This window comes from Magallana gigas, chromosome 10, assembly GCF_963853765.1.
Source record: "Magallana gigas chromosome 10, xbMagGiga1.1, whole genome shotgun sequence".
In the NCBI taxonomy this organism is placed as follows: Eukaryota; Metazoa; Mollusca; class Bivalvia; order Ostreida; family Ostreidae; genus Magallana; species Magallana gigas.
Window position 1 is genome coordinate 25,836,700 of NC_088862.1, and position 20,618 is coordinate 25,857,317.

Below are 20,618 nucleotides of genomic sequence, written 5' to 3' on the forward strand. Positions count from 1 at the left end.
ATAATAATCTCTACTATTTATGTTAATTTCATATTTTTTAAGAAACTTAATATACTGTTACATATGTATATATATAAAATATACATTATCTAAATAAATACATAAATTTTAATAATACATGTAACATCACATATTGATATAATATATGTATGAAATATTTCTTTTTTTTTAAATTTCGTGCAATGAAGAGTTTGAAAAAGGAAAGAACTGCTACCTTCTGCAGTACTATGGCTTTTGTTTCCATTATCCTTAAAACAAATTTCAAAGGCTACACAGAGTGTACAGAATTTCGGTTTCTTGAGAAGCTGAACACTTGTTTCAATCTGCAGTACATCTACACTCTGCATAACCACCGCTTGACTGGAAAGATGACTTCCGAAGGCAACAACTGAAAACCAAACAAAATTCATGTGCAATAAATAATTTTTTTTTTTCATATTAACATATCGAAAAGTCCATGTACGAACTACTTTAAACTGTGAACTAGTGTCATTTCTATTTTTGGTTGGTTTTAAAACACGCACTCGAACACGTCCAAGCAGATAAGTGGTACAATATTTCGAGAATGATTATATGCGTGAATAATATCGCCATTTTTAGGAAATTTTTCATAAACTTGGTCTATTGATCTGTGTCTTGTTGAGAGGAGTGTCACCCTATTTGGGGCGATTTAAAAACACAGTCACGTGTTTTGTTATCGCTGAGCACAGTGGCGTCCAATTCATCACAGTTTCCCATTACATCGTATCATTTTTACATCACTAGATAAAAGACTAAGACAGATGACATATTGTAAACCATACACACCTTGCGCATCACCCCAAAAATCAATTGATTTAATGGGATTTGACAAACTTTTGAATGAGGTACATCAACAAGTTTTATAATTTGAGAATACTAAATCAACACAGTAACAGCAACTGTTTGAAATTTTTCCAAAGTGCATCGGGACCACTTTGATTTTTTTTCTTCAAAAAGTGTTATGAGGTACATCAACAAGTTTTATTATTGGAGAACGGAGGGAAGTGATTTTTTTTTCAATTACCAGTGCATCATGTAATTCAATACAGTTTCCCTACCCCTCATCTTTCCTTCCCAAACATATGCTGACTGACGTTTTTCATACTAATTGTTAGACCATAAATAATCACCTAATTGTCTACGGACTTTTCCGGTTTTTTTTAATTACGACAAAGAGCACACGGCGGGTGTGACCAGTCAGCAGAGGACTCTCACTTCTCCTAGGCACCTGATCCTACCTCTATCTTTTTAGCGACGGTCCGTGTTGCTCTGCTTTGAATTTGTATTTCGTTTCATGGATTTTTAAGATTGTTGACAGTTTGTTATTGTCATATTTGTTGATAAGGAAAAAAGCTTTATTTGTTGAAAATAAAGCAACGAGATGGCTAAACTATAGAATCTGTAGGTGTCTAAACATACACCCTCTTTTCAAATTCAAATCATATAAATCACTTCATTATTAAAAAATAACACTCTACAAACATAAAATTGTTAATAGTATAGTGTATATTTTTTCACTGATATTCTTAATATGTTCAATAACCATAACTTATGTAGAATTTTTTCACTTCAGGTTTGTTTATAAGCACATGTAACTGAAGACAAATGAAATACATGTATGTTATACATTGATCTCCATTATATTAATCATTTTCGTTTTTGGCATAATCATATAATAAAATTTTGTTCTATTTAAAAGAATTAAATTGCCTTCATACACATTGTAAAATAATAAAAGAAAGGAAGAGTAGTTGCTATGCGATGCAGTTTATGTCATATTTGGATAACTCAAATAAAACTGTTTGTATTCAGTACAAAAAAAACACAAAGAAATAATTAGAAATAATACATCCGATTAAAGTTAAATCGATCTTTTAAGCAATAATAAATGTATTTATTTAATATTAAAAATAATACCAATTTAATTAAAAGTGTTACCACTACACTCTTTGGTATTGCACTAGTATATTGTTGAGGTTAGATTCATATTTCTTTAAGCTTTACAGCTCATCAGAGTGTACAATTACAACTTATACACATGGTTAATTACATCGGTGGGTGTTTTAAATGAGACCCAAGTTTCTACATAAATCAGAAAAATGATATAAGAAAAAGAAAAAAATCAAACCGATAACAAGATTTCATTACAGGTATTGGGTCTTAATGTCACACTCAAAGAAATTTACTTGCCGAGGATAAACATATCTTTAAAATTCCCACTGGTAAACAACTGTAGATGTCTGAATTGTTTTTCAAAGAAATATTTTTAACGTTTTTACGGTACTCAAAACTGGGCACAATAAGATAAAACAGAATTCCTCTGCAATCTAGGCTTTATATTTAAGCTATTAAGCTTTGTGTGTATAGTTGTATCTTCCAGTTTCGATGACTAGACGATATGAAGACAAGCTTAATTTTTAAAAAAGATTAGTGAGCTAGCGCTGTAGCCATCATAAAACTTAGAAGCAGATTTCTAAAACATAAGTTTAAATTTCTGAATCGATTAATTAACAATAGGAAGGCACAGTGGTGTATTAGAATTGTGCCGGGCTGGAGTGGGGTTCTGAATCTAGAGTGGGCTTCACATCGGCAATGGCACAGCTCATTGACTGTGCCTGGATCATTATGTATCTACTGTTATTCAATTTAAATGTGAAAATTTTCAAGAATCATTGGTGCTGTTTTATAACAATCGTATCTTCTCGGGCCCTTCCGGCATGCTCGGAAAACATATATCCGAGGTTTAATTTAAGATAAAACTAGCTATTTATCATAATATATTTAGGATAACTTTGCATTATAATACCTAAGATATAGTAACTGTTACTTTTTGACTTTTACAATAAACAAAAAACTTTATGTGAAGATGATAAAACGAAATTCAAATGGTACAGTTTATCTACAGTAGTAGTCCCAGAATCCCCTACTATGGAGTCGAGCCTGCGTATTGCATTGAAAAAGACTAACGTAGTTGCTAGCGCTCGAGAGCGCTAGCAAAAATCTTTCCGATATACACCGTTGAAATTATACAGGAACTGATTTTCTTTGGTAAAACGCAACGTGTCGAAAACCAGGGAAATAGGTGGAAGTTCTAATCACAATCAGATTGAAATAGATAAATACATGGCGTGATTAAAGAAAAAAAAAGATGCTTATCAAAATTATTCTATTTCTAAAATCAGCTTGGCAAAATTAAAAAAAAAAAGATTTTCGAAAAATCAAAGTGTACAGGCAACAAGTACCTTGTCTGTAAAGCACTCAAACCATTCACAAAGCGTGCAGCTATTTTTAGTCAACACCGAGCAAAAAAGCGAACCGTTAGGGTACCATTAACAAAACGAACCTTGTCGCTCAAGAAACGAAAAGTACGGTTAAAAAAACCCGTACCGTTCAAAAAAACGAAAGGTACCGTTCATTAAACGAACCATACCGTTCAAGAAACGAACTGCACCTTTCATAACACGAACCGCACCTTGCAAAAAGCGAACCTTACTATTTACACATCGAACCGTTACGTGGTAGAAGTGAAGCTAAACGTTCAAAAAGCGTACCTATTCAAAACGTGCTATTGGTGAGGAAGCACGTCTCAGGTTTTGTAATTCAACGTAAAGCTAGATGACATAAACATTTGTTCATGTTTATACATGTTCACACTTGAAGTCAATGTGTATCTGAGTTAATTTTTTTAATGTTAAACAAAACCATCATCTTGTGAAGAATTTTAAAATTTTTGGTCCAGAAAAAGATATAGCGTGAGACCGTTCTTGACACTTGCGTCATATTTTTCTATCTTCTAATTGCAATTTTTTTTTACTTTGAAATCTGAGGAAAAACAAGTAATAATCTACTTACTGTAAACAAGTTATCAGGTTGCAAACTTTGGTGCGGTCAGGTTAAACTTGAAAGATTAAATCTGTAGTAGTTTAAGATAGATAAATGTCAAGGTGAGAATTATAGGAAGAGCAGAACAAGCCAAGACAGGTTGTAGTGTGAATGAAAAAATGACAATAACAAACTGTCAACCATCTCAAAAATCCATAAAACGAAATACAAATTTAAAGCAGAGCAACACGGAACTCTAAAAAGACAGAACTAGGATCAGGTACCATGAAGGAGTGAACATCCTCTGCTGACAGGTCACCCCCACCGTTTGCTCTTTGTCGCAATCGGGGAAAAAACGGAAAACTCCGTAGACAAACAGGTGATGATACTACATGTATCTGCAATACCTGCGTAATACTTTGTTTGTCTTTTAATCTAAAAAAATCTTCTTTTTTTGCAATAAGGGTAGAATTTGTGTCACTATCTATCTATCTATCTATCTATCTATCTATCTATCTATCTATCTATCTATCTATCCATACATATTTTTTGTATTATATCCACAACACAACATAAGATATGATCTATCTATCTATCTATCTATCTATCTATCTATCTATCTATCTATCTATCTATCTATCTATCTATCTACCTACCTACCTATCTATCTATCTATCTATCTATCTATCTATCTATCTATCTATCTATCTATCTATCTATCTATCTATCTATCTATCTATCCTTCCTTCCCTCAATATCTTTTTTTATTGTCCACAACGCAAAATTGAAAGATGTGATCTATTTTAATACGATTGTGTCTGAACCTCTCGTATCTCACAGAATACATTTATCACTAAGAATAGGGTGATTATGTTGTGGATGTATATATTGGATTTCTCATGATTTATCACTACAAAATCGGGTAATTATGTTGTGGATGTTACATGTATATATAGGATTTCTCATGATTTTCGATGGTATATGATTTTTTATCAAACGAGTTGTGTGTTTTCTTTTCCCGAGCCTTGGCGAGGAATAGAAAACACACAAAGAGATGGATAAATTCATCATCCATCGCAAATCATGAGAGATTCTTTTTATCACATGTTTTACCACAAGTTAAACCTCAATCTTTCTATAAACATTATAATTGTGAGCTGCACAACGCATTCACTACAAGACGTCAACAACTTTATAAATGGAAAAAAAAATCCTTAAAGATTAACAAACAAACATTTCATTTTTGGTATATTTTTATCAATTTATAAAAAAAAATTGAAACAACATTAAATGTTGCACATTTATAACTCTACTCTTTTCAACTGATATTATTTTGTTACTTTTTCATTCTACGTCAATAGTGTGCTTAAAGCTACACACTGTTTAATCAATACGTCACATGGCATAAGAACACACAGTGGAATATCAAATATTTATCCAATGAGTGATATCCACCGTATATGGAGATACCCATGTGACAAAAAAAGGGTAATACTGCCTAAGTTTATGGTTTTTTGTTTTTTTTTAAATTTTCCACATGATCACTTAGAGCAATGAGACCGGGTGCTAAAGTGGAGTACTTTACTTGATAAAATAACGAATGTTTTTCGGTCTTCAGAAATAAATTACGATTTTTACAGCATTGCTTTGGGATAATTATAGCAGTCAGATTATGAATGGGAAAATTTGCATTTAGATAATCATTTAAAGTTTTTTATTAATTCATTTGTCCAAGAGAAAAAGGAGTTCCAACTTCGGATGGAACCCCTTCTGGATCCGGCAATGTTTTTGTTTACCTGTTTTGTTCTGAACAGCCATTGGTCTAGAGCAAGATATTCCAAATCCTCGCAACAGTCCGTTTATTTTAGAAGCTTTTATGTGTTGCGTGTATTTTGGCCAGATGCCAGATGACCAACCATTGAACACATACACCCCTCCTTTGCCATCTTCCTCATAAGGGGCACCGACTACAATTTCTACAAAAATAGATCAATATCTTGAAAATATATCTGAGGTTGCAGTTTATCATCATATGTTATAATTTACTACTTAATGGACAAGCAATTCTTATTTCAATTAAACACCAAATTCAAAATGAAAAAAAGTGTTTAACTTTGCTAAAAATAGTGAGTATTTACTGATAACAGCTCTTCTAACAAAATAAAGGCATAGGTTCGAATGCTCAATTATTAAGTATGAAAGAAAATAATTCACTTTAAAAATGTGAATGGTTCTTAATATAATATTATATCTTTATATAGAGCTTTTTCATTTTCATTTCAAGAAGGTTAACTACATGTAAGGTATCCGGTAACTTTCGCGATGATCTAATTTTCGCTTATTTCGCATTGTCTTTGTAAATTGCAAGTTATTGAAAAAGCAGAAATAATTTTCTGTATTTTGTTCTTCAAGAAACTTTTTAAATCGCAATAAATGACTGAGGCAAATTAAAAATGCTACACATTTTCCCCATTTTCGCAAATTTTGTGACACGCGAATAAAAAGGGTTTACGGTATAATAATGAAAAGGACCATCCAGTGTGTGTATACGATTATGTATAAACTGACATAATTGTCAATTAATATTCCACAGAGAATGATGCAGTATACATACATGTATATACATAGAGAGGAGGACATAATTATATATCGTATCAAATAAACGTTGCAAGACTGCCAGAATTGAAAGAAAACGTAAAAAAAGAAATAAAATTTCAGTCAATTAGAACCATTTAAAAAACAAAGACCCTTCGTTAGGACGTAGCTATGAATTTCTTGCACATACACATTTAGGTAAACTCTGGTTTCAAGTGAAATATGCACAGCTTGCGTAGTCTTAGCTAAAAGGCCAGACAACATCTTGTTGGTTTTAAAGAGCCATGGCTGAGTGGCAAGCAAAGAAATAGACATGTCTAGCTAACATCACTGTTCGACACAACTACATGTACCCAAAGACCATGCTCTTGTTAAAATGGTCTTGGATGCCACTGAGTGAAAAAAATTCCGAGCATCCAGCTATCTGGCTTGTCATTCTGTGACAAACAATTTCAGACAGTGATGTAAACAACAGCTTTTTTACATGATTCTCATGTTTATGGTGATTTTTGTTAATTTCTGGGAATTTGACACTTCAGGAAAAAATGCAAAAATTATTGCTAGCGTAAAAATAAAGCCTGTTTCGGATTACTTATTTCAGTAGAAAATGAATCAAAATGCATATTAATAATAACTATATATTTTAGAAATATGATATGCGATAATAACGTGTTTTCTTTATTCAAACTTGTCACGATCAAGGTTTTCCGTTTCTCATCGGATCGTGCCCACAGGTTTATATTGATTTTTGTACTTATGTGAACCCAAGTTAGGCAAACAACGATAACAAAGACAGCAGTTATTGTACATACGTACTCATGAAAATAAGAAAATTTATCTTAAAAAAAAAGTGAGCAGTAGTTTTTACGCCTGAATTTCTTTTATTTTCTTGTTTTTTTTTTTTGGGGGGGGGGGGGGGTAGGGAGGGGGGGGGGGTGAAATTACAAATTCTAGGGCCGTACAAGAGAGATTAGAAAAAAAATCGAAAGTATAATGGGCCGTAGTTTTCATGTTTAATTTTTTTTTCTACTTTTAGAAGAGGTAGGGAGAGGTGAAATTATAATTAACATCTTAAAGCTGACATGAATTCATAAATACGCATTATTTACCTTTTTATCTTCGACTACCGTCATATTAGTTGTCGATTTCTATTGTTCTGCTCATCGATACATACCCCTTATATAAGGCCGAGAGCACTATTCATGCTTCTCCGCATTCAGGTATTTCATACAAAAATTTTAGTTAATTGAGTTATTTTTCTCTTGACTTTAATGAAATATATAAGCTCAACAGGCCAATTTAACGATCATATATATCCTCAGCAATGTTTGATTAACAGTTACTCTAAATTATCCGGATTTCTTTTATTTGTACCTTAAATCTGCTTTTTTAATCGACAAAATTTATCATGATCAGTATTGTAAATTTTACGTTCTGTTATTCAATGAACTGTTTGGCCTGTCGGTCCCACGGAGACCTACTACATAAACATATAGGGGTTCGAGCCACCGATGCAGCAGTACAAATTTTCTTCTAATTTGATCTCAACTTGTTTTGTTCCATCATATACATCTTGGCCAAAATTTCAATAACTCCGTGTAAATTGCATGGATTCCATCTGTGATTTTTGTTTTAATTTCAGTTTGAAATAAAATTTTGAAAAAATCAATATAATTTTTATGAGAAAAAAAAACCTGACACTGAGGATCGGAAAACCTTTAATAGTTACCTAAGTTGTTTTATTTGACAAAATGGAGATGAACAAACCATCTAGAAGTTTGTTCTGCACTGAAAAATAGGAAGTTAAGTTAAGTACTCTTAAAGTGTTATGAAAAATGTTTATTTTCTTCTTGAAAACCTTCCGCTACGATATATAGTTTATCTTATCCCTTTAAATATGCAATTTTTTCTTTAATATTTAATTAATTCAATATAGCTTATTTTTTACAAGTAAACTAAAATATGCTGGTAGAATTAATAAATGATGCAGAATTTTCGGACTAGAGGGACTCAAGATGGCACAACACCCATCCCCCCCCCCGAAAAAAATAAAACAAACACAAAAATGAAAAGAACATCTCAAGAGGGCTTGATGGACAAGGCCAATTTTAGACTATATCAATTTCTTTTAGAGAAAGAGCTCTGTCAAATGGTAAGAAAAATATTATATAAAAAAATGAAATATAGTACTAGACACGTTTCTTACATGTACCTAAAAAGTACATGTAGTTTTAAAAAATATTGTAAGTTAGAAACGAAAAGCATTTTAATTTTGGATCAAATCGAGATAGAGAAAAAAAAACCCAAAAAACAATACATGCTTCACCTTTGTGGCATCGCAAATTGAAAAAAAATTACGCACTCTGAAAATTGTTTCAATGTGCGTTAAATCAATGAACAAATCAACAAAACTTGAAAATATTTTTCAAAGTACGTTAAATCTGGCACCAAGTTAACCAATTTTGAAAGTTTTTTTTTCGAAGTGAGTTATGAAGGTACATTAACATATTTTAGTTGTACAATGATACTTCATCATAAAATAAATTTTGAAAATTCTTCTTAAAAGAAAGAAGTGGAATTTAAGACTAATGACTTGCAGATTAGTAGCTGACCCTTGCACTTAATGTGGTTCTTGTCTGAGAATAGGATATTTACAGAGTGAAAAAGGAGTATAAAGTCATACCTAATTCAATTTTTTTTTTGAAGGGCTGCGTCACAAATGGGTGTTCTTTTATTCTGTAATTAAAAGACCCCAAAACTAATTTACTATAAACAGATTCATACCATTGAATCCATCTCCATTAATGTCACCCAGTACTCCAAGGGAAGCCCCAAACTGCGCATGCGCTGACGAATCTCCTTTTATCATTTGATGTTGCTCAAAACCTAGCTAAAACAGTTGTTTCTGTAAGAATAATCAACTTAATATTTGGTGTCTTATAATCAATATTGAAGACGAGAGAGAGAGAGAGAGAGAGAGAGAGAGAGAGAGAGAGAGAGAGAGAGAGAGAGCTATCGTCGGTTTTAATTTTTTTTAATCATTCAGATTTACAATTCCTCTAGATTTGAAGACGTAAATTCTCCCTTCATTGACGTAGTTTGCGGAGAAATACGGTGCTCCGATTATGATGTCATCAAGGTATCTATTTGCGAATCTGTAGGTCAGTAATGATGATCCAAACCCGCCACCAACCTGAAATAAAATATATCTGCACGTTGTTAATATCATCGTCGAAAAGAGAACCTTACTTCAACAATCCGATTTTGAAAATTTAAACGTTGAGTAAATGATATCCTTCAATCGCAATTTCTCAAGTTTTTTCCGATAAAACTCGATAAAAACACCGAGCCCGCCCGAGAAATTGCAATTGCGTAATCCTAAAATGCACAAAGGACATATTCTAAATTTATATTTGGGCCAATGAGTGAAACCTTGTTAATTATTTCATTAAACTGTGGTATATACGTAGTGGATAAAAGTTAATATTAGATGTTTATTAATAAAAAGGAACACACAAAACATATAATATATAAGTAATTGAATTACAAACACCTTTCCATCTTCAATAGTGTATACTGGATGATTAGATTTGTCCATCCACTCGTAAATCAATACCTGTAGAATTGGAAATCATAAATGACAACTGAATGTATATAAATATGAAAAAAAAATAATTAAAGAAATAATTCTTTGGGGTTAACGTGGCGATTATCCAATCCCCAGAAATAAAAAAAAAAAAATAAAAAAAGAAATTCAATTTCAAATTGACGTAAAGAAATTCCGATTAAAAGCAATTTTTATTATGTTTTAGTAAATTTCAATTCACGGGGAAAAATGCAATTTACATTACATAAGCATAATAATCCTTGTAACAAAAATTGAAGAAAAACATTGCAACCAAAATACAATTCAATTCAGAAAACGGAAATTGAAAATAAGAAAAAAGATTAAGTATCATAATTGATTTCTATTCGTAGTGCAGAATGAGTGAATTCTCAAATTTGCTTCGTGATTTCAGAATACGAGGAATAATACCTTGCCAGCGCGTGGCGCTCCCAGCGCTATACTTTTGGTAGACTTGAATAAGTAATTCCCCACAGCCAATGAAGAACCTAAAATCAGAGGGTTAAAGTGAATCAAAACTGTATAGAGTTCAGTTTACGATTATTCCTTCCATGGCTTCATATACCAGGCAACGGATCCAGAAATATTCGGCAGAGAAGAGGGAGCCGACGATTCTCTTTCGTTTTTTAGTGGTTGTGGTAGGAGGGTGATGAGGGGGTTCGGATTTTTTTTTTAAATGTAACATCCCTGTATCAATTTGATAATAAAACTCTGAATTAATTTTTAATATATACATGACAAATCGTGTAACTTATTTGTTTTAAACATTAATTTTGTTTAGTTTGACATTATAACTCGCAAAAAAACTCGACTACATTTACATCTCATACCATATACGAGGGTTGTCCCAAAATAGCGTAGACAAGTGGCGTTATTCAGTTAATCGAAGACAAAGGAAGATGAAATTTGTGCCACAAAGGGTTCAAGAAATTTGCATTCAAATAATGTTTTAACATCGAATATTGTTTGAGATTCAATTAGTGAAATGAAAGCATGTTAGATCAGAAATTCTACATGCGGCGCAATGTCAAAAACAAAAAGTTAAAATCAACATAATGAATTGAAAATTGGGCGGAAAAGTACTTTTCGAATGAAAAAATTCAAATAAAACATACACCGATATTTGATAATAATTCTATTATTTACTCAAAATATGTTTTGGCTATAACAAAACTTTTAAATATTTTATAGCGCGTTTTGTGACAAGTTGAAAAGTTAAGTGGTAATAAAATGACGTTTTCAGCGTTTAAGGCGGCGCAGCAGTAACTGATACAATTTTGTAAAGACCATGAAATAAATCCTAAGCGGCTTTGGAAGTAAATGAAATTAACAAAATCGATGGGAAATGCGTTTTGTGAATAAGTAGTTAAACAACATTGAAAATATTTGAACAAGTATGATGACAATAAGTGGAAAAAAGAAACCCCGAACGATATCAATGGACGTCAAAACGTTGAACGACACATTTCGGTAAGACGGACGTTAGACAACAAGTAATTCAGGGCAAGTTTGGAGCCGACAGATCGTTTGTACTTAGAAAATATTTAAAAACAAAACAAAACTAGAAATATATATTGAATGTGCACGCAGAGTACATGTTCAAAGATAATATTTTTTCTAAGACATTTTCGGAAATAAAACGTAAATGTTATCGTGAATGATTTGGAGGGTTTAGCAACAACGTAAAACTGGAAATTTTTGACGTTGCACATTGCGCCGCCTGACAAAACTTGTTGTTACTAATTATTCATTTTCTCGAGAAATAAATAAAGTACAGATTTGAACTTTTCAGCATTGTTTGCCAAAGGGTCATTGAAGAAAATATAGAAGTCTAATGAAATTGCAGTGAACAGATTATAAATTATGTGTCCTGTCTACATTATTTTGGGACAACCCTCGTACCTGACCGCCAGAGGGCGGTCAGTAGTGAAGCAACATGGCGGTATACAATGTACTGATTTTTGAAAATTTCCCTGAAAATGGGAGTTTTGTTATGTCTTATATAGGCTCTATATTGAACTTACCCCCCCCCCACCCCCCTTATTTGACTAATTCGCTGATTAATGAAGCTGATTTTTCAGGTTAAGAGTTGGTCATAGTACTGTATAAATCTAAAGCAAAGCTGAATTAATTAAAAGCCTTAACTTTCCAAATGTAGAGAGGGGTTGTTGCGGACCTTTTCTGGCTACCTCTTCTAGAGGATCTGCACATATATTTTCCTCTTCAAAAGTATAAGGCTAAGAACTTGATGCATTCATTTACCTATTTGAAAATCTTGATAGCTGGACCTTGGCGGTTCGATGTAGTGGATATCGTTTGTGTTTGTTCCATTTCTTTCAATTACCACACCTCCTGATAAATAAAGAGAAAAAAAAAATCCACGATAAACTTTAAGGAAGCTGGATGGTCGTGATCATTTCTTTTTAGACTTTATAAATCTCCTTAAGAAGGAAACCACTTCTATATACCCGGTATTAAGCATATAGTTAAACACTAAAAACGCAGAAATATACAGTTTCTTTATGTTTGTTTGAAGGTTTAAATTATTTTTTTTTTAAATTATGGTAGATCTAATGGATAATTCGTTGACCTCCCAGCTTTCTTAACGCTGTATAACATTTTGGTTCATAAAGTCGTAGGTGTTAATGTAGGGGCAACGTTTCTCAGTTATATAAGTAAAATTGAAGACTCCGATCCCGAGTTAAAAATTCACCAAAATAACGTGGTATTATATTATCTTTACATTCCAAAAAATATTTTCAATAATATTGCATGCACACAAAATGTACATGCATAGTTTTATTTTATTTTTGGATTTCTGATACAAACTGATATTTTTAAAGCATAGAGGGTCATGTGTCCACGTTTCTTGTTGAGTGAAATCGGTTTGATTTCCATTAGACCTAATGTAGACTAAAACAAAAATAATGAACCCAGACCCACTCTAAAAAAAATTAAAATGCACTGAAGTTCTATGAAATGTCACTATTTGGGAGGTTTAATACGCATACATCACTTAAAATATACATATCTCAAGTTAAATATTAATATTTAAGGGCTACAAATTGATGTTATGTTAAATATACATTGATTTAAAAACTTTTTTAAAACAACTTATCAGAGTTTATTTTCACAATATTTTATCTGCCATCATCTAGGCATTTTGCACGCCTTATTCACCCATCTTGTTTGTTAAACCTTTATTTTGTCTTTAAAACGAACACTCTTAAGATTGAAAAATCTTGCAAAAAAGTTCTAGATTTGCTCGACATAAATATTTATATTATTATATTTAAATTTGAATAACATATACAAAACGTAAGTATGTAAATTCCTTTAACATCATTCACTATAATTGGAATTATACACACCTGACCAATCGTTCATGCCCGGTGCTCCAAAAAGCATGTAACCGGATACCTACAAAACACATAAAGGTGTAGTAACTTCCATTCGCAATGATTTAAGTTGGCTTGACAGTCGTTGCTATTTCAATTTTGGACTACAATATAATCTTCTTTGGAAAAAAGCCTTGTATAAGGATTAGAAAAGAAATAATTTGGCTAACAATACCACAAATGCCATAAGATTGTGAATGCATAGCATACATTACCATTTATATATATATACACCCGTTAACATTGCTACTTTATATACACTTATAAATATGGCAACTAATACACCTAGAAACTTTTCACAGGCGTAAACATGGCTACTGCATTTAACTGTAAACATAACACGATCATATCCGTGTAAACATGGCTATTCAACCTTGTGTAAACATGGCTGCTTAATAAACTTGTAAACATGGCTACAACATATATAACACCTGTAAATATGGTAATTATATTTCTATGTAAATATGATTTCTGCATACGCCTTTAAATATGGCTTCTGCATACACCTATAAACATAGCATCTTCATACATGATCACCTATAAACATGGTCACTTTATACACTATTAAACATTACATCTTCATAAATGGAGTTATGTCCAAGACAGGATGTAGTATCGATATCTATGATATTGACGATATTGTATCGATAACAATTCACTGATTTCAATATAATAGAACTTAATGCATATGTGCACAATTACAGCTGTCCAAATTTAACGTCCATATTTAACGTCGATATCGTCGATATCAACGATATCGTATCAATATCGATTTTCTTTGTCCTCAACTGAATTTGTTCATATTCATGTCGATATCGTCGATATCGAATTGATATCAATTTGCATATGTACACAACTACAGCTGTCCATATTTAACGTCGATATCGTCGATATCGACGATATTGTATCTAAATCGATTTTCATATGTACAGAACTCAATCTTTTCATATTTAACGTCAATATTGACGATACCGTATCAATATATATTTTTCTCTGTCTCTCTGTCTACAACTTAAGTTGTCCATATTTTATGTCAATATCGTCGATATCGACGATATCGTATTGATATTGATTTGCATATAAACACAACTGCAACTCACCATATTTTAACGTCGATGTCGTCGATATCGACGATATCCTTACGATATCGATTGACATATGTACACAACAAAAGCAATTTGCTTTTGTGCAGATTGTTATCAAGTACTTTGGAAAACTTTACCATGCTTATCTTTAAATTTGACTATCTAGACGATCACAATTATATCATTTTACAATCCTTAAAACCCATCATTCAGACGTTCTTCTCATCGTTATTTATTAAATTTTATTAATTCATATGAGTCAGTACTGAGGTTGATGTTTTCATTTTAAATGATATTGTTATATTTGTTTAAATGCAATTATAAAGATCGCTATTGTTTAGGATATCATCATTTTGTGTACAATATCGCCTATATATATTAAGCCTTAAAACTTATTAGTGTCGATATCGATGTCGAAATCGTCATTTTGTGTAGGATATCGTCGATATCGACAATAAAATTGATAGTGCAACTTCATCGGTGTTTGTCGATATCGATGTTGATATCGTCAAGTTTTGTACGATATCGTCGATTTCGACATCATAATTGGTTTAGCATTTTTCAAAATTCGATATCGATGTCGATATCGTCATTTTGACGTCGACATCGTCGATATCAACAACAAATTGGTCTTGGACATGTATGCATAAATGTACACTTGAAAAATTTCAACTTTATACACTTGCAAACGTTTCTACTTTATACACCTGTAAACATTCAAACTTTATACACCTGTAAACAATCCTACTTTATACACTTGTAAACATTCCTACTTAATATTCATGTAAACATTCCAACTTTATACACCTGTAAACATTCTTACTTTATACACCTGTAAACATTCAAACTTTATACACCTGTAAACAATCCTACTTTATGCACTTGCAAACATACCTACTTTATATTCATGTAAACATTCCTACTTTATACACCTGTAACATTCCAACTTTATACACCTGTAAACATTCCAACTTTATACACTTGTTATCATTCCTACTTTATACACTTGTAAACATTCCAACTTTATACACCTGTAAACATTCTTACTTTATACACCTGTAAACATTCTTACTTTATACACCTGTAAAAATATTCCTACTTTATATACCTGCACCTATAAATATGGCTATATACACCAGTAAGCACGGTCACTACATACATGTGCACCTCTTATGATGGGTACTACCTACACCTGAAAACATTGCGGACATTCCTAGACCCCCCATTGAGAACTCGGCGTAACGTTGACGGTTGACAAGTCTTTCTCGAATTGTCAATGCTGGAATTTTTCTGGCGGACTGTGATAAACTTGAATTCAGCTGATAGCATATTCCATTCATGTGAGATATTCCATTCAGATGGATGTTTAGATAATTATCCTTCCATCGATGAGCGCAAATCTTTAAAAAAAAAAAAAACCACGAAAATTGCCAATTTGCATTATAAAACATACATTTGTTAAGTATAAGTGAGTTCTTTTTTTTTGGGGGGGGGGGGGGGGGGGGCTTATAGATAGTTAAATGCAAAAATAATTATATTCAAAAGGTAAAAGCAGATCTAGTGGTCAATAATTGGTTGGCCTTAAATATTTCATTTGAAAGTTAAAAGCAGATCTGATGAGTATTTGGTTAATCAATTAGTTTATTAATTATTCATTTATTAACTGGATAGTTAATTACCATCCAGCTACCTTACACTCTACGTAACATTGGGTTCTTGATATTGGTGATACAGGAAAACAGCTTTTACCGATTACTTTTATTTGTGGAAGGGTAGTGAGGTTAATATCACGTTCATGAGAGACCTTAATATGACAAAGCAAATCAATGATGACGTTTGGAAATGCTAATTTGATTATAAATATTAGCTTTATTTTTGGAAGAGCAGTGCGATATATATCACGGAAATGTGGCCATTAAAGGAAAAAAAGAAAGATAGATTATGGCGTACATAGCACTGATGAAGTTTTTTTCTGAAATGAATTGACAAAAAAAAAAGTTCTGACAAGCAAGCTTGTTATGGGGGTGTCAAAGAAAGTGCGAGGTTGGCGCGAGGGAAGTGTGGGGGAGGTTTTAACTGGAGACAAAACATCTCAACGTGTTAATTTGCCAAAAATGTGTCTTAAACTTATTCACTGATGAGCAATATGGTTATGTCAAGTCTGAAGAAAGTGTGATGTGGTCGCGAGGAAAGTGACAGAGAATGGAAATGGGTTCTTAAGTATGATGAGACATGCTAAAATATTAGCAAAAATGTGTCTAAAACTTTAATATACTAACACTTGTAAATGTTACTGCATTAAAGGGAAAAAAAAAGATAGATAATTGAGTACATGAGCACTGATGAAGTTTTTTTTCTGAACTGAATAGACAAAAAAAAAAAATTCTGACAAGCAAGCTTGTTATACTTTTGACAAAGTAATGGTAATGCATTACTTTACTCATGTAATGGTTATGTAATGCATTACTTCAAAAATTTAAGTAATGGTAATGGTAATTTAATGCCCTAATTCATGAAGTAATGGTAATGTTATGCATTACTTTACAAAGTAATTCGCCCCAAGCCTGATATATATATATATATATATATATATATATATATATATATATATATATATATATATATATATATATATATATATATATATATATATTCTCCTTATATAACACTGCACAATCCGCTGTTTTTCCTGCATAACATAAGTCAGGTCAAGAGATCAAAGTTGTGCATATATGTATAATATGGGTTACTTTTATATACTTAAAACTATAACAACTTACTCTAAAACACCTAATATCGTAATGAAAACATAACATAGGCTTAAAGAAAGAAAAGTATCTGTAATTTGTTATAAGAACTTTTATTCATTCATTTTTTTTTTACAATATATATGCGGGGATAAATGATCATGATTCAGGTAAGATAAATTATATTGACAATTGCAATTTGTCAAAGTAGTTAGAATCCGTTAAAATTCATTTCTGACTTTTATGACAAAGCTTGATCAGAATCGCAAACGCTACATCACAGTCATATCGTGTTTAGTTCATTTACGGTCGAATTTAACTCTTTCTGCCTCTCTGTTCGTTTTGTTTGGTAAAGGAATTTAGAATACTATGTCTCAAGGCCTATAATGTCCGAAAAAATCACCATCCTCTTGAATCTGATTTTTGCGATAGGATTTCCTCTGAATATGCCTAAGTATTCCCTAACTTCGCTTTCAATTGCTTTGCTTTCAAATTTCCAACCGCTCTGTGACTTCAACGGGAGTGGTACTATTTCGCCATGTTTCAGTCGGTTTTTTTTTCAATTTCAATTTTCCATTCACTTTACAAAACAATCTTTGAGGAATTCTATGACAGATTACAGTTATACATGCGATGTAAATAAATAAATTACTTTGTTTTATATAAAAGAAAACAAAAAATAAAAACAAAAAACAAGAAAAAACTAATGAAAATGTAAAGTTTTTTTTTTAAATTTTGTGGACTATCTTCGGAGCACAAAACATTTGAAAAAAATTTGAGACCTTTTCAAATTTAGATTTCATTGTGCGCAGGTATTTTTGTGTTTTTAGTTGAATCATCAACATATACATGTATAATATGTCGTTGCTCCTCTGTCAACTTCTCAAAATACCAATTGCCCAAATGTCTGTGAAAATTTGAATTCTATAATTACTATTTAAAGGCTTTGTAAATACATTTTGCTTTACTTCCCCATCTCTTTCCTAAAAATGTCCCCGTTAAATGTGGTGTCATCTATTGCCAAGTATAAAAACAACCATATTTCTAAATGGAATAAAACAAAATTTAAAAAATGGTTTCCCTACCTTAAGAACCTTTTTTTTTCTAGAAAAAAATGAACTAATTTTGGAGCGCCGATCAATAGGGATTTGAATAATTTTGTTGCAGTATCCATTTACCCTTGAATTTTATTTTTGGAAAAACTTTGCCATGAGGTGAAATATAAACCAATCCGTAGATTTTTTATGTTATGCCCTCTGGTCGGAATCTTTTTTTTTGGGGGGGGGGGGGGGGATAGGGGGGCAGGGGGGGGGGACATAAGTTTCTCATAGTAGTCTTTGTAGTTCAGAGGTTTGCAACTTTGTGTCCTTTCTGACATGCTTTATTTCTTTAAATAAATCTGCAATATGACGACGTCATATGGCAAATTTTATTTAAAGAAATAAAATATGTCAGAAAGGACATTTGTTTTACGACATTAATATCTGTTTTCGTTTTGTGTTTTGATGCCCAAATATAGAGCCACCCATACATCGATGAAATAGTTTGAAAGTGTAATGGTCGGCAATGTTGGGCTTTCTCCCATGATATCCTTTGATACCTTGGGGTTGAAATTGCAAAAGGAAAAAAATCAATCCGCTTTTCCGCGTTTAGCAATGTGGCAGTAAGCAGACACGTAGCATCGGTAGATGGGAAAAAAAGGGGTGGGTTGCTGTCCCCACATATATATATGAATGCTAGAGAAGCTGCCCCTTACTTTAATTTTTAAATTTATAATTTAAAAAAAAAAAATGATGTTTTATGATTAAAATTGAAGTTTAGAGAGAAAAACTTTTTTTCTTGCTCGCTAAGAATTTGAATAAGTTTGTCACTCTCCCCCTACTCGATCCGCTTTTTTTTATTGATGCCACGCCCCTTAACTGTCTATGCAGATGACGACTTACGAGGACACTTGACTGATCCTCAGGATCCACGTCTAAGGAAACGCCCAGCCATTGATTTGATTTGTCCGGATGAAAACGGATTTTTCTCTGATGAAAAATCATCGTTTCTTCAGTGTTTCCTGAAATAAAAATAGAAATAGCAAAATAGGAAAATGACAAAATTATAACAGTGTGCCGTTCCACCCGTCTAGGCTGCATATATATGAAAACAATCAAATATGCCATATGAAAGAACACAGGGGCCAAGCCCGTTTTAACATAAATTTCAATGTAACAATAAAAAAATGAAAGGGGTCAAACTCTCAAAAGACTGATAAAAAAAAAAACTACCAGCTCGTTTCAAAAGCCTTATAAATCAATTTACTTAATAACATTAGCAATATGCATGTAGTTTTAAGAAAAGTGATATCTGAGATACACTCATGCCGAATTTTAAGTTGATTGGTTCTAGAATAGCAGAGATATACGTCATTGTTCTCTTGAAGTTTTTTTACGAGGCTGGGTAGTAACCAAATTACCTATCAGTATTTATCCTAAATTTTCAGATATGATTAGTTTAGGTATAAGTTATTATCTAACAATTTTTTTTATTTATATATTTTTTCAGCTTTTAAGTTTGGGTTTTTTAACTAATTATCACCTTTACATGTATAATGACTCCTTTTTCTTGAGAAGATTAGTACAGTCTAAAAATGGCCACAACTCCAACCCCCTTGAGGGAATGTTGAAAGAAATACCACGAAGAAAGTTACCATTGTATTTTTTTTTCAGCTTCTGTTTTTAAAAATATACAACTATAAACGTCTATTACCTAGATATACATAACTCCATCATCGAAAAAGTGCGAATTTTTTCAACGTGCGTTGTATCAAGGGGGTTTTACGTGGCTATGTTATTTTTATTTTGCCTAGGTTTTGCTTACATTTTTTATAACAATGCTATTAACTTTTGTTTCATTGAAGAACAAGTATTCTTTTAAAAGATCGGTATGTAAATAAATATCATTATCAGCTCTGTAAATGTAGTATAAAGGCATTACGCTAAATGCAATAAACTATACATACACGTAGCACTGTTGTGTTGATTTCCGAAATAGGATGGCGTGATTAAGCTTTACTTTTAGTAGGCGAATTGTACATCCGATCAATATTCTTACGCATATGCGTAGAAAAACTCAATTTGAATTAGTATAAATGTTTTTAAATCAAGGCAACGGATAAGAGTAACGTTATTAAATAAGTAATCTAAATGTACATGTAATAACAGATTTAAATGAGGTTGTCATTCTTTAGTAAAAAAAAAAGTAGCGCAAGGCGCAATGCGTGCGCAAGTAGTAAAATTTGCCAGATGCATGATATGAACAAACACCGCAAAAAACTGTG

The 20,618-nt window shown here is 32.0% G+C and overlaps 1 protein-coding gene across 1 annotated transcript in view; it reads right to left on the reverse strand.

The window, feature by feature from the left end:
- Positions 1-20,618, reverse strand: part of LOC105331519 (integrin alpha-9) — a 37,206-nt gene that overhangs the window by 11,549 nt on the left and 5,039 nt on the right. The window contains exons 3-12 of the mRNA XM_034461904.2: positions 19,237-19,355; positions 15,737-15,946; positions 13,435-13,483; positions 12,326-12,415; positions 10,475-10,551; positions 9,992-10,054; positions 9,491-9,631; positions 9,223-9,328; positions 5,640-5,819; positions 215-388 (exon numbers count right to left, since the gene is read on the reverse strand). Coding sequence (XP_034317795.2) covers positions 215-388; positions 5,640-5,819; positions 9,223-9,328; positions 9,491-9,631; positions 9,992-10,054; positions 10,475-10,551; positions 12,326-12,415; positions 13,435-13,483; positions 15,737-15,946; positions 19,237-19,355 — 1,209 coding nt within the window. The remainder of the gene's footprint in view (positions 1-214; positions 389-5,639; positions 5,820-9,222; positions 9,329-9,490; positions 9,632-9,991; positions 10,055-10,474; positions 10,552-12,325; positions 12,416-13,434; positions 13,484-15,736; positions 15,947-19,236; positions 19,356-20,618) is intronic.